Here is a 14,620-nt window from a genome sequence, read left to right as displayed (position 1 = left end):
GAATGTCTCAAAACATGAACCTCGACTCAGCTGTGCAATGTTATTTTTGATCAAATACAGAATATATAAAGAACTAAAGATGTGGGATCAAGGTGGGCAGCCATGGCAACAGTGGCCTTTGAACCAGCAGCAGTGGATGCAGTCATTTCAGCACCAGCAAGATCCAAGTAAGTAAATGGCTGCAAGAATTCATTCAGCAGGGAAGCTAGCACAGTTATCTGAATTTTAGACATCGGACAAAGGTTCTGTCATGAGCTATGAAAAGGCTGGGTGTCGTGGATTAAAGAAGAATAGTCAGAAATCAGACAAATGTTCCTCTCAGTGTTTGGCCCTCTTTTTTAAAAAACCAACAGGCAGGTTGGAAATCTGTCATTGTGATCATTATATCATGATTTAAAATGCCCCATTGTAATGATACTTTTGCTACAGTGTGTTTTCAGGTGGTCCCTTAGATAGCAAAGAAAATAGAAAAGGCCAAGAGCCTTTTCCAGAGCAAGCAGTAAAGGCTTGGATCTCACAGAGCATTTCTGGTGATAAAGTATTTCCATCAGCAGAGCATGACTTGCTCACCTCCCTCCTGCTACATCCCAAAATGTCTCTTGAAGTGCTCCTCCCACAGTGTTTCAAGGGGTAATTCGGGCTATAGCATGTGAGGGATAGGTGAGAAAGTCATGCTGCACTGACAGAAATACTTACATCAGTGGAAATGCTCTTTGGTATCCAACCATGTTTCTGCTGAATTAATAAATAATAAATATATCCATATTCCAGTACACCTATACTGAAAACATGGGGCAGAAAAAGGGAAAGCACTGCAAACTAGCAAGTAGGAATGGCTAACTTTTTGTCTGTTCCATCTGGCTCAGGCATCCATTTGCCCTCTGAAATAATAATAATCATGGTGGCATGGAGTATACACAAATCAAGCAGTGCTTTCCCATTACCTTAGCCCTGTATGTTCAATAAAGCAGCCTAGGAGTATTGGAATACTGTTTTAATTAGGAAGCCTTTTAAGCAACCTGCTACATGAGCAGGCATCATGGGGAAAAATCTAGTGATTCTCGAAGAATTAGTGAACTAGAATAGCAGTCTATGATGCTGTTGTAGAGTAGTACAGTTCAGAGTTCTCAGTTTGAGCTAAAGAACTTGACTTCCATATATTTTAGTGTTCTTTATACTCTGCTTTTGCAAATCTTGGCATTCTTTGATACTTGATTATGAGAAGTTTTACATGATTAATGCCTTCCTTTGCTAATAACATACAATTGAGTGAAAAGGGAAGATTAAAGGTGGTGGATAGCTTGGGGGGGGGGGGAAGTGTGTCTGCTAAAAGACATCTTCCCTCTGCTGAAGTGCCTTCAGACCTGCTTTATCCTCAACCTACATTTTAAATCATAAATAGACCTGCTATTTTTCTTTATGCGCAGCCCTTCGCACACTAAAAGTGCTACACAGAAACTTGTTAATATTAACATGAAGAGGTAAATACAGAAAGCATTGGAGTAGTCATTCTTCTGTGACCTATTAATTTTGATAGCCTAATTGTGAGCATCTCTTGTAAAAATAGAATTTCAGGAAAGGGGAAGAGAAAGGTTCGAATGCAATCTGGTTACATTAAAATCAGTGAGGAGAGTTGCATTGGATTACCATGGGACATAGATTGCTTTTTGGGTTAAGATCTTTCACAAATAACGTTGCTTAAATCTGATAAACTTCAGTAGGGTTTCAAATAACCTGGGTAGTGGATTACACCTGTGTAACCTGATCCTATGCCCTGACCTGGATGGCCCAGGCTAGCCTGATCTCGTCAGATCTCAGAAGCTAAGCAGGGTCGGCCCTGGTTAGTATTTGAATGGGAGACCACTAAGGAATACCAGGGTTGCTGTGCAGAGGAAGGCACTGGCAAACCACCTCTGTTAGTCTCTTGCCATGAAAACCCCAAAAGGGGTCGCCATAAGTCGGCTGCGACTTGACGGCACTTTACACACACACACAACCTGATCCTATAACTCTTTTCTTGGAAGTAAGTACCACTGAATTAAGTGAGTCTTACTCTTAAGTGGTATAGAATTGAAGCCATTGCTATTAGCATCAGCATATGTCAGATTCTTTCAAAACACAGCTGACAGATAAAGCTTGCCATATATAACAAATGGAGTTACACTGAAAAGAAGTGTGATGGAATAATTTTAACTAGTATCTTTATTTCAATTCATATCTTTAATGTTTTTATTATTTTTATTTTGGAAGTTGCCTTGGGAAGGTTCTTGGAGAGGTAGCATAAAAGTGTTCTAAATAATGGATGTTTTGTGTAATTGTGCTACTCTAACAATTATTAGTGGGATAATATCTGCTATGTAAATGTGTTTCTGAATATGATCCATGAGTATTGCAGTTGATTTATATGAGAGAGGAAAATAAGGAATTAGATCATGTCCTGGTTAAAATATTTAAATGACATGAACACAACTTAAAAATCATTTTAGTTTGTCTTGCATATGATTAAGAAGCTATTTATATGGACATAACAGATGTGTCTTCCTAATTCTGCCATAAAAATCTGTATGCTGAAATCTAATTTTAATTCTAGGCCAGATTGACTGGGCTGCATTAGCTCAAGCATGGATTGCTCAGCGAGAAGCATCAGGGCAGCAAGGTGTAGTGGAACAGCAAGGAATTATGCCAAATGGCCAGGAGATGACAGGAATGGAACCTGGTCCAAACAACCACGGTAATTTCCAGGGAGATCCGAACTTCAACAGAATGTGGCAACCAGGTGTGTTCTTTATACTTCCACTTTTTGAATCTAACAATTCCGTGCCCATATCTTTGTAATTCTAGGAACAGCCTTTGAAAAGAGTGCTGACAAGAAGGTTCCAGTCCTGTTGGCTTTCAAAAGTGTTTCTCTTTGATAAAGTACAGAATAGAATCCAAGCACTGTTTACTTCTTGACTCTTATGGATCTTTGCGATGTTGCCCTGGATAATTATAATCAGCCAGCATTGCTTGGGTTTGAGTCCACTGTCAACAACAGTTTTTTTCCCCATTGAAATGCTTTTTCCTGGGAATTACGTTGCCTTGAATTCATAGCATTGTGTTGATTGCCCAACTGTGAATAATATTTATAGTACAAAGGTAGAATTTAGAGTTGTGTGCCTGCAGTGAGCCTGGCCTTGGACCCTGCATTCTCTCTAGTATCAGAGGAGCATGCCTATTATTTTGGGTGTGGTGGAACACAGGCAGGATGGTGCTGCTGCAGTTGTCTTGTTAGTGGCTTCCTAGAGGCACCTGGTTGGCCACTGTGTGAACAGACTGCTGGACTTGATGGGCCTTGGTCTGATCCAGCAGGGCCTTTCTTATGTTCTTATGCATCGCACACACACTTTCCAGCAACACTAATGCCAGCTCAAGCGGCCTTTAAGAAGCAAATGTGCAGCCTTTTTTTTTAAAGCAGCACATATACTTTTCTTTGCTTCCATGTTCATCCTGAAAAACAAGCTTATAGACATCTTAAAAATAGTATCAAAACTGCATTGTGGGATTGTTTTCCCTATGTTGCAGCATTATGGGAGCTAGCAAATTTTCACCCTCTACATTTGGCTCTTCCCCAGTGCAAGTTGACCCATGCAGCATAATTGTAAACCAGATTTTCAGAGCTTTCTCTAGGAGAGGGAAATTTTGTAGTGAATAAGGTGAACGTGCATCCCGGATGGCTCCACTGTTCTAAAATGTTCATTCTCGAGTGAGAATTATTATTATTATTTTTTTTAAGCCTCCTTTCTCCAATCTAGTGATATAAGTACTGCTTTTTTTGGTGGTGGGCCATTGATCTCTACCAAGGGATCTAAACTGTTAGCCTGGAATTACCTTCTTTTGCTGGAAACCTTTTTAGGTTTCACACCACATGCATTGTGATATCACAATATGTGTGTGTGTGTGTGTGTGTGTGTGTGTGTGTGTGTGTGTGTGTGTGTGTGTAAAGTGCCGTCTGACAAAATATCCTTGAAGTATGTTTCCGGTTCCCACCTTAGATACGTTAGGACATGGCACAAATTAGACTGGTTGGGGCTAATGAGAGGGAAAGAATTTAGCTGAAATTCTTCAATTAGTCCTCCCTGAGTTCTTGTTGCCATGACATGCTAATAAGGGGGAAACAGGGCCTTAAAAGAATATAGGTACGGGGTAACTGGGAGCAGGAGCCCCGTGGCGCAGAGTGGTAAAGCTGCAGTACTGCAGTCAAAAAGCTCTGCTCACGACCTGAGTTCAATCCCAACGGAAGTTGGTTTCAGGTAGCCGGCTCAAGGTTGACTCAGCCTTCCATCCTTCTGAGGTCGGTAAAATGAGTACCCAGCTTGCTGGGGGTAAAGGGGAGACAACTGGGGAAGGCACTGGCAAACCACCCCGTAAACAAAAAGTCTGCCTAGAAAATGTAGGGATGTGACGTCACTCCATGGGTCAGGAATGACCCGGTGCTTGCACAGGGGACCTTTACCTTTTTAACTGGGAGCATCATTCTTCCCCACCTTAGTTTTGTCATGTCCCTTTTTCAAGTCCACAATGAACAACCTTAGATAATGCAGTACAAAAGAATAATGGCTCTTCCTGAATGTTTTGGTCTATTTAGACAATATGTGATGATCAGAGAAGGAATACTAGTGATAGTCTATCCAGAAAAAATGTTGATGCGGGTTCTGTATATCCTGTGTTTGAAAAAGAGACTCGATTTTGGCAGTTTTAACCAAGGAAGAAAATTTAAACTCCTAAAATGATTTATTAACACAGTATTTGAATCCACAACAGAATGGAGCATGCCTCATCAGCCCCCTCATCCACCTCCAGATCAACCGTGGATTCCTCCAGCTCCGGGCCCAATGGATATTGTTCCTCCATCTGAAGACAGCAACAGTCAGGACAGTGGGGAATTTGCTCCTGACAATAGGCATATATTTAATCAGAACAATCACAACTTTGGGGGACCGCCACCTGATAACTTTGCAATGGGGCCTGTGAACCAGTTTGACTATCAGGTGAAACATATTTGTTGCTTAAATGTTGTAAACAGGCAGAGTCCCTTTCGTGGAGGTGTTCCTCGAACGCCAATTTTCAGCAGAGTCTACAGCAAAGTCTGTTTGCTCAGATACAGTTTGCATTCTTCAAAGCACATGCATCGTGAAGATGCTTTATAGTTGGATTGTAAGACCAAGCCTTTTTTAAAAAATTAGCTGTTCCAACTGATTACACTTTTGTATAATAGTTAAAACCATCCCTTGGTTATCAGTTAATTATGCAGCATGATAAGCTTTATGTACCAGACAAAAGCATTAAAACCTTGAAGACAAAATGCTTAAACACACAACCAAATATGCTCTGTGAGAAGGAAATATCTATTGAGGAAGATAGCTTGGATGATCCGTAGATTGTTTCATCTCCAGATGGTTTGTTTCTGTGAATAAAGAAGACTTTATACCCACTATCTCACTTTTAGAAACAAGTTATGTACAGTGTATATAGAGAATAAAGTATTACAAGAATCCTGCATCTAGACATGCATGCTTGAGCCTTTGTGAAATCAGTAACTGCAGAATTCTAGCCAGTAATGCCAGTTCAGCCATTTGTGCTGGACAGGAGGATTCCATGTTTGGAAAAGTATTCCCTTTTACTTCAGTGAAGGAGATGATACGGGTCTGCATTTCATTTGGGTCTGCAGTTGAAGAGAGCCAGTGAGGACCCCTAATACACACAGTAGCCATGTTTGCTTCTGAGCAGACATGAACTTCTCTATGAAGCTGTTAAGTACAATCCAAACAGTTAATTCTGTGTCCATTCATTTCAGAGGAACTTAAACATGCCTGAATTTTTCTGAAATATCACTTATATCAGAATATTATTGTTATTCAGGGAATGAGTCTGATGTTTGTTAGAGATGTAAATAGTACAGGTTTTTGAACAATTTCTTTTGGTTAGTGATCAATAAACATCACTGGAGAAGACTGATGCCTTCATGTGGTTTTCTATTTTTCTTTCCTGTTTTAAATTTTAAATCTCTCAACAGAATTATTATACCTGTAAATTATCTCTTTTCTGGGCCTTGTATAATTTTAACTTTCTAAAAAGGATACAAGCCTTGTAGTTGATAATGAAGCTTTAATCATAGCTGGAAAAATACCTATGAATTATTCAGGCTGAGTTGGATGGGTACATAGCTGCGTATGCTGCTGCACATACATGGCAGTGCCCTCTTCCAAATGTCATACAGTATGAAAAAGAAACTTAAAAGATGGCCTGCCCTTCTAAATTTTAACTAAAACTAGTTCTGCCTTGAAAGTGAACCTGCAATGATTTTCTTTTTAACAATAAGAACCAAGTTGATAGTATAGTACCCAGTTGAAAATACATCTCTTAAATCTGGATATTCCAGCATACTGGTGGAACCTCAAACTTGTTCCTTCTTAAGCCATTTCTGTTCTGGTATGGTGACAATAACAGGAATTAATATATATTAGATCACCAGAATGGACTGAAACAAAAGAATTAGATGATCCTTAATTTCTCACAGTGATTAGTACCTTTTCTTTTTATGTAATTGTAGAAAACTAGTCCACTTAAAAATCTTCAAAAAGCCCCCTATATTGAGGTTGTGGTAGTGCCTGCTTAGTAAAATTGTATGATTAATCAGCTGACCAATCTAATCCTTTGAAAGTATTAACATACTGTGATTCTTATCCCAGTCAATAAAAGAGATGCTATTCTATTCCATCCTTTCTTACACTCAGTGCTGGCAATAAGCTATCAGACTGCTTATTTGGATTTCAGAGGCCATATGCTACACTCACATTGTTTTAATACAAATGTGTTCAATATGTATTTGTTTGAAAACCATTTGGGAGTGAAAATTCACTTTCATATATTTGCCTAGGCTTGCTCTCAACTCTGTACTAGAAGGGTGACAGTTCATTTATATTACAAAAAGACTGTTTGCTAGACCTTATTTTCATACTCTCTTTTGCCCATCCAGATTACCATAGTAAAAAGACCAAAGTTGTTTAATATGGCTTGACTATTTGAAATGATTAAAAGTAGAGGCTGGAATCCAACAAATCACGCTGTCAGACCCATACTTCAAAGGATAGTTTGAGTTTGTGGTTCTTGAAAGTCAGACCCAGTACTGCTTTACAAACACAACGGACCAGTTAGCGGTATGGCATAGGATTCTGCTGCTCAGAGGGAAGTAAAGAAATCCCCTGGGCATTTGCATACCTAAAGTAGCTCTTGAGTTGCTAGTGCTTCCAGATAAAAAGTTTGGTTTTGAATTCCACAGTACAAAATGCAAGTCGCTGCCCAGAAGTTATGGATTTTCTGTGTGCTTGGATTTCTGTTCTTTTACTGCACTTTCTGCAGACAGACAGTTTGTTAGGGTTAGGGAATGATAGCACTAATTTGAAAGAAAATGAACGTCATTACTCTTTCAGCATGGGGCTTCTTTTGGTCCACCCCAAGGTGGGTTTCATCCACCTTACTGGCAGTCTGGACCCCCAGGGCCTCCGGGACCTCCAGCACCTCCCGCACCTCCTCAGAACCGAAGGGAAAGGCCAGCATTCAGAGATCGTCAGCGTTCACCTATCACATTGCCTGTGAAACAGGAGCCTCCTCAAATTGGTATGTATTCACCATGCTCACTTGTAGTGCTTTGAGATGCAGCAGTCCCTGTAACCAGGTCCAGCACAGTAAGGGCAAATATGTCCTGTTTAAAATCCTGGCTTCTGCCTGGATTTGAGCAGCCATTTATGATTTCTGTGTAAAGGGGCATATGACTGTAGACTTGGGTAAATGTTACAGATCTTGCAGCTGATCTGTGGGCTGTACAGGGTTAGCAGTGTGCATGCTGCACACTCATATATGCCAGTTTAATACAAAATTCTATGTCAAGGTTTCAAGAAATTGCTTAACTTTTACACTAGCAACTGGATTTGGTCAAATATAAAGTGTGGGGAATTTAAAGTGCAAGAGTGGAAATGGGAGGTTGTTGAACTCGTCATTTTTTTGTGCTTTGCCCTACCATCTTGTGCTTGGAGCCCCTGAGGGGGGGAAAGTAAGAGGGACAGGATGGAAGTTTCAGGGCAAGTGTTCTGCTTGCCCCATTCCATCCAGGTATTTTATATGAATTCAACTACAGACTGATCTTCATGTTTGCTGCCACAGCATCTATGTTGGCCTAGAGGTAGGATTAAAAAACTACAGTGGCTTCTTTTTTTAAAAAAAATCCTCTAAATAAACCAGTGTGCATGATTAGAGTCACCTGTGTCCATACTTATCATAAGTAGATATCTGTTAACCACCTTTCTTTGTGATGGTTAAGATGCTGTTAAACGCCGAACTCTACCTGCGTGGATTCGTGAGGGTCTAGAGAAGATGGAACGGGAAAAGCAAAAGAAGCTAGAGAAAGAGAGAATGGAACAGCAGCGTTCTCAGCTGTCTAAAAAAGAGAAGAAGGAAAACGTGGCGCCAGGAGAAGAGGGTGGACCAAAGTTACCCCAGAAAAGTAAATTTGTAAGTAAAAACATTTCTTCCAAATAGTTACAGTACATTAAATCAGTGTGTCCAGTTAATAATAGGTGTATGTTCACTGATAAATTAGTTACTTTCAGCCAGGGTCATTTGTGAAAGTAGCAGGCTAACCATGTCTGCTTAGCAATTTTCTGAACGTGGTCATAAGAAGTGACAGGTAAGGAGGGATTAGAAACTAATAGAAAACAATGAAGAAATACACTGTTTTTGATATCAGTTTGAATTGCTAAAATGCTTAAATGTGAACACCTGAATATGATATCTTGGAAGTATTTAACTTTCCTTTTTTATAGGACAGTGATGATGAAGATGAAGATCTTGATAATGTAGAGGCTACAAGTAGCGGAAAAGTTAGTAGAAGTCCCTCTCCAGCTCCACAAGAGGAACAAAGTGAACCAGAAATGACAGAGGAAGAAAAAGAGTATCAGTTGGTATGGATAAGTTTTGGGACAAATTTATTAGCTATATTTGTGTATAAGATATTTTCAGGTTGCATTCTCCATAATTTTTTTTTGAGGGTGTGGGGTTTTTTTGGGAGGGATAATTAAAGTTCCCCTTGAATTTCAGAACCTGAAGCAGATAGTAGCAAGGATTGCTTGGTACTATGTTAGGCTGTGCAAGAGGTTCTGTGACTTGATTCTGCTTGAAGTAGTTCTTAAGGCTAGAAGGAAATGGAGAGCTGCGCATTGCAGCATTCAGCCCCAAGTCTTTTGACATATATGTACAGCCAGGGTTTGGCTACATGTGCATCTTGACTTCTAGAGCATTTTGCCACTCAGATGATCACTTTGGGGCATTTGGTATTCACCCTGACGAACAACAAATTACAAGCCTGAGGGATGCAAATACTGAACATAGCTCAGGTTAGCAACTATGTTTAGCAGCAAGCCGTTCCTAAGAATACACAAACACAACAGATATCTAATGCGTTCTGTAATAAAACAACGTCTTATGTGTAGCCAGCCAAAACAAAAACCTCAGATAGTGGAAGTTGTCTGGTATGTTCCCATTTCTTGTTCAGGTTAAAAAGCATAATGGCTGTGTTTTACCCCTATTTTTCTGAAACTCAAGCTGCTTTGATAGCTGCCACTCTGTGCTATATATATGGACTAATATGCAGATGTTTAAATTAGTAAGGCCAGTTGAACTCTTGTGAAATAAGAAATTACCGTATTTTTCGCTCCATAGCATGCACCTGACCATAACACGCCCCCACCCCCAGCTGGCCGTCGGGGCGGGGAAAGCCGGCTCGCGCTGGAACGACGCAAGCCGGTTCTGTGCGCTGGGAGGCGGGCGGGGGAAAGCCGGCTCGCTGTTCCAGCGTGCCCAGCCGGCTCTGTGCGCACATTCGCTCCATAACATGCACAGACATTTTCCCTCACTTTTGAGGAGGAAAAAAGTGTGTGTTATGGAGCGAAAAATACGGTATATAGTATAAATGTGATGCTTTGCTTCAGTAAGGTTATGAAAGATATGGGCAAAACAGAGCCATTCTGCCTTTTTTTTTTCTTACCTGAAGGAGTAAAGAGAACTACTAGCTGGGAATATTTTAACTGTTTTATATTTAAAATTGTCCAGATGTTGCTGACAAAAATGCTGCTGACAGAAATTCTCCTAGATGTCACGAATGAAGAAATTTATTATGTGGCTAAAGACGTCCACCGTAAAGCAATAAAAGGTATGCTTATGATTTCTATTAATTTCATTAGATATCCTTTTTGCATGTCTTACAACATTTTAAATCCATAGTTTCTGTATCTAAAATTGATCTGAATGTAAGGGAGAGAATTTGTAACAACTCAGATGTAATAATCATATACTGTTGTTCTGTGCAGTGTATTGTGAGTTAACTTCAATTATTCCATTTTCTCTATAAAATTCATTTATTTTAAATTATTGTAACATTTTTGTGTTAAATGGTTTTCTGATAGCACTTTTAGTTCAAATATAGTTGAGCAAAAGGCAAGCTTAAATAAATAAATTTGCTTTCACTGTTAGTTAGCTATTGTATTAACAGAAGCAGGTAACTTTATTTCATATAGCGCTATGTAATTTGTTGAGTGCAGAAATTTATAACTAAAGAATTATTTTTTTTAAAGCTATCCACTATTAATTCACAGTTTAATTTTCTAAACCTTCAGGGCCAGAAAATGACTGGGGTTTTCAATGGATGATACGCTTTTAATGTTTTTTCTCTCCTCCACAAAACAGCAATAGTAGTAGCTTTAACAATACCATAGACTCTCATGACTATGAAATCGTGGCTATTTGTGTTAACATGTTGTTCCTGTTGTTGATGTGATACAAAGCTCCTGCAAAACAGCTGGCACAGTCCAGTGCGTTGGCTTCCCTCACTGGTCTTGGTAAGTATGTTGCTGATTTTTGAGAGGGGCTTTAAGGGGGAGATAGCTCTGACTTGTATTTCTTAATTTGTATTGAAACTAGATTACAATCACCCACAATGCATTGGGTAAGCCCCATAGTTTCCTTGTCTCTTAGAGAGGGAGAACACACCTTCTGAAACTTGTGCAATTGTGCAGTAGCATTCTTCCTTCTGTAAACATATTGTATGCTGGCCCTCTGAAGTAAACTTGCTTTTTTTTTTTTTGCCTGATAGGTTATGTGGTAACTAAATATGATGGCTTTTAAGGAATTATTTCTCCTGTTTTGAATTCAGCTGTGTTACTTTCTGTCAATCTACCATTTTGTATTGGTTTTCTTTTTTAAAAAATCACCAAAAAAAACATGCCAACATTTTGAGTTTTCATAGCCAGCACTTAACCACAGTAGTGTGGCATGCTGGATGTGAAATTCAGAATTGGATTTGGAGATGTAATATTTTAAACAGTATTGTTAACATGTCAGTGTAACACCAACGGTACAATTGTGTTTAATTTTGTGATACTAAATAAATATTTTGACCACTGGTGATGAGCTTGTTTGTTTAAATGTATTTTGTAAACAAATATAAAGAGTAATAGGACCTGGAAAAGAAAGTAAAAATGCTTCTGTATCAGATGTTCAAGATTACTTTCTACTGGTCTGCTTTTTTCAGATCTGTCTTTTGGGGGAAGAGAAGTCCATTCCTATTCCATATCTGTACGTTTTAATGTACAGACTTTTCTGAGCAAGAGAAAATTGATTGGCATTTGGTACTTTTAAATCCTAGATATTGAAGCCGGCTGAAACCTTTGTAGATTACTCAGGGACAGGTCTTAGGCACTGAGCTCCTGCGTATAGGCTATCGTGGATGTATAGTGAGCATTTGAAATGGCTCTGCAAGGAGCTTTTTTGACCCATATATGTAGAGGAAAATATGTAATTGTAGCAATTGCTTGCTGGAAAACATGCAAGCTATTCCGGAAGAAGTAAAACCAGATACTGAACAACAGTTCAAATGTGCGGGCCTTGAACACTCCAGTCAACCAGCATTGGCACTTCCTCCAGAATAAATGGCTTCTTCAGTGAAGAAGTGAAAGAAGGGCAATATACTTTCATCTTTGCCCTGCAGAAGTGTTAAGAACCAGGATTAATCTTTCCTCGTGATAGACTAGGCTTTATGCACGCAGGTGGACTGGGTGGTTATGGATCAGGAGACAGTGACGATGAAAGAAGCGACAGAGGCTCTGAGTCATCCGACACTGATGATGAGGAACTGCGACACAGAATCAGGCAAAAACAGGAAGCTTTTTGGAGGAAAGAGAGAGAACAGCAGCTACTGTTAGAAAAACAGTTAGAAGGTAGGGCATATGTTTGCTTCAGGTGCAGATGTGTGTAATACATTGTTTGCTTTAATTGTGGACGCTTGGGAGGGGTAAGGTTACATAAACGAATACATGATTTTTTAAAACTAAAAATCCTTACTAGGTTCCGTTCCTAATATACTTGCCTCTACCCCCTGTAGAAATAAATCTTCTAGATTAGCATCATCATGATGTAATGAGTGTTTACTCAGAAGTAAGCCCCACAGACTTCCAAGTAACCTGTGGAAAGATTGTAAAAAAAAAAAAATGACCTTATTGTTATAAGGTTTTATGTTGTTAGTTTAAGTACCAATTCCTTGGATCTGTAGATCCACTTGACTTAAAATTACTACTTGTGTTTTTTTCTTATTTGTATATTTGCAGAAGAAAAACTCCAGAATGAGAAGATGGCAAAAGAGATGAGTGAACTTGCTAGTAAAGAGCAAAGCAGCAATTTGCCGCCAGAGGATGTGAAGCAAGAGGAGGACGAGGAGGTGTTCAGTGAAAAGAAAAAGTCTCCAAAAGAAACAACACCAGATGTTGAACCCAAAAAAGAGGTTAAAGAGAGAGAGAGACCAGGCAGGAGTAGGTCCAAAAGTTCAAGCAGTGGTAGCTCAAGCGCCAATAGCAGAAGCAGCAGCAGCAGCAGTAGCAGCACAGCCTCTAGTTCATCCTATAGCAGTAGCTCAGGCAGCAGCCGCAGCTCTTCACATTCTTCCTCCCCCAAAAGAAAAAAGAGACGTAGTCGCAGCAGATCACTTTCACATAAAGTTAGGCGCAGTAGAAGCAGGAGCTATTCACACCGAAACAGGAGAGAGAGGAGCAGGAGTAGGGGCAAGGTAAGAGAAAGGCGAAGATCTAGTAGGCATAGGAGTGTGGAGAGAGGAGAGAGGAGACGGAATCGTAGTCCTTCCCATGACAGAAACTGGGAGAGGCGTAGAAGCAATAGTCACTCAAAGGATAGACCGGCTAGCCATTCCACTCGCAGTGGGAGTAGAGATAGACGTAAAAGTGAGGACCAGAGTAGAAGTGTCAGTGGAAACAGGCACAAACACAGCCATGATATGAAAGTTCAGGAGAGGAAAAAGGAGCGCAGTAGAAGCATAGAAAAAGATAAGAAAAAGAACAGGGAGAAGGAGAGGGAGAGGGACCAGGAAAAACGTAAAGAAAAACAGAGAAAAGAAGAAAAAGACAGTAAAGCGGGCAACCACGATGAAAGGTTAAAAAGGAAAAGAGATAGTGAAAGAACTCTCTCCCACAGCGATTCAGTGTCTGCAAAAATTGTAAGGCATGATTCTAGGCAGGAGACCAAGAGAAGTTCTACCAAAGATAGCAAAAAGCATTCAGGTTCAGAATCTAGCACAAGAAGCAGTTCTGAGTCGCCAGGCAGCATCAAAGCAAAGAAGCCTAAGAAATTGAAGCATAGTCGGTCACGGTCCGTGGAGAAATCTCAAAGGTCTGGTAAGAAGGCAAGCCGCAAACACAAGTCTAAATCACGATCAAGGTAGTATTATTTTAAGTTTCTTATTTGATTTATGTATTTATTTATATTTCTATTCATCATGCCTGCAACATATATATTTTTACAAATTAAGCTAACCTCTAAATTATTTGGGAGGGGGCATTTTGGATTGCATTTTTCTTAAAAAAAATAAAATAAAATGATTAAGACTGAAGTGTGTGTGTGTATGATTTTGATTATTGTTTTTCTCTTTAATTTCCCCCCTTCTCTTTATTTTTCAGGTCAATGACTCCTCCTCGTCGTAAGCGCTGAGGGATAATATGGCGCTAGTGATAAATTAAAAAATTCCATGAGTTTTTAAGGGCTTGTCTCATTATAGAGGCACAAATGTGGCTACGTAGGTGAAAGCGGAACCTCTTTTTAAAAAAAACAAAAAAAAATCTGTAAATAGCTGTATTTTCTGGAAATGCTGCTCAGAGTTAAGTACTTGCTAGGATTTCTTTGTACACATTTTTCAAAAACGGTAGTGCTTACTAAGAATATAAAACATGCCATTCTCTTTCAGCTGTAATGTTCTTAATTGCTATTGAATGTATTGTGTGATGTCAATAAAATTCTTTAGTTCATTTTTGTTTAAATTCTTGCATTTTAATTTATTTTAAATTACGTAATTTTTGCAAGGCATTTTTGTTTTGTTAAATAATTTATAGTACTTGTGTCTTTTAGCAGTGTTTTAAGTTTCATCCTTGGATAAGTAAAGGTCAGTTCCTGGGCATAGGAATTGTTGAGAATTAATTGGTAGGTATTTTTAAACTCTTGAAACATCATATACTGTGTGTGAATAAAATGT

General features: G+C 39.3%; 1 protein-coding gene across 2 annotated transcripts; it reads left to right on the top strand.

Moving 5' to 3' along the window:
- Window positions 1-60: 60 nt before the first annotated feature.
- Window positions 61-14,408, top strand: PNISR (PNN interacting serine and arginine rich protein). Of its 2 annotated transcripts, XM_056856901.1 has the most exons (11): window positions 61-167; window positions 2,591-2,776; window positions 4,801-5,027; window positions 7,470-7,656; window positions 8,357-8,547; window positions 8,859-8,996; window positions 10,144-10,243; window positions 10,875-10,928; window positions 12,135-12,305; window positions 12,693-13,812; window positions 14,052-14,408. In XM_056856901.1, the coding sequence occupies exons 1-11, from the start codon at window positions 80-82 to the stop codon at window positions 14,080-14,082; spliced, it is 2,493 nt and encodes an 830-aa protein (XP_056712879.1). In that variant the 5' UTR covers window positions 61-79; the 3' UTR covers window positions 14,083-14,408. The 2 variants fall into 2 exon arrangements, 1 of the variants encoding a protein (XP_056712879.1); XR_008933673.1 differs by lacking the exons at window positions 12,693-13,812; window positions 14,052-14,408 and having other exon boundaries at window positions 10,777-10,928.
- Window positions 14,409-14,620: the final 212 nt, after the last annotated feature.

This window comes from Euleptes europaea, chromosome 10, assembly GCF_029931775.1.
Source record: "Euleptes europaea isolate rEulEur1 chromosome 10, rEulEur1.hap1, whole genome shotgun sequence".
Taxonomy (NCBI): Eukaryota; Metazoa; Chordata; class Lepidosauria; order Squamata; family Sphaerodactylidae; genus Euleptes; species Euleptes europaea.
The sequence above is the reverse complement of the archived record's forward strand: the minus strand, read 5'-3'. Positions and strand labels throughout refer to the sequence as shown.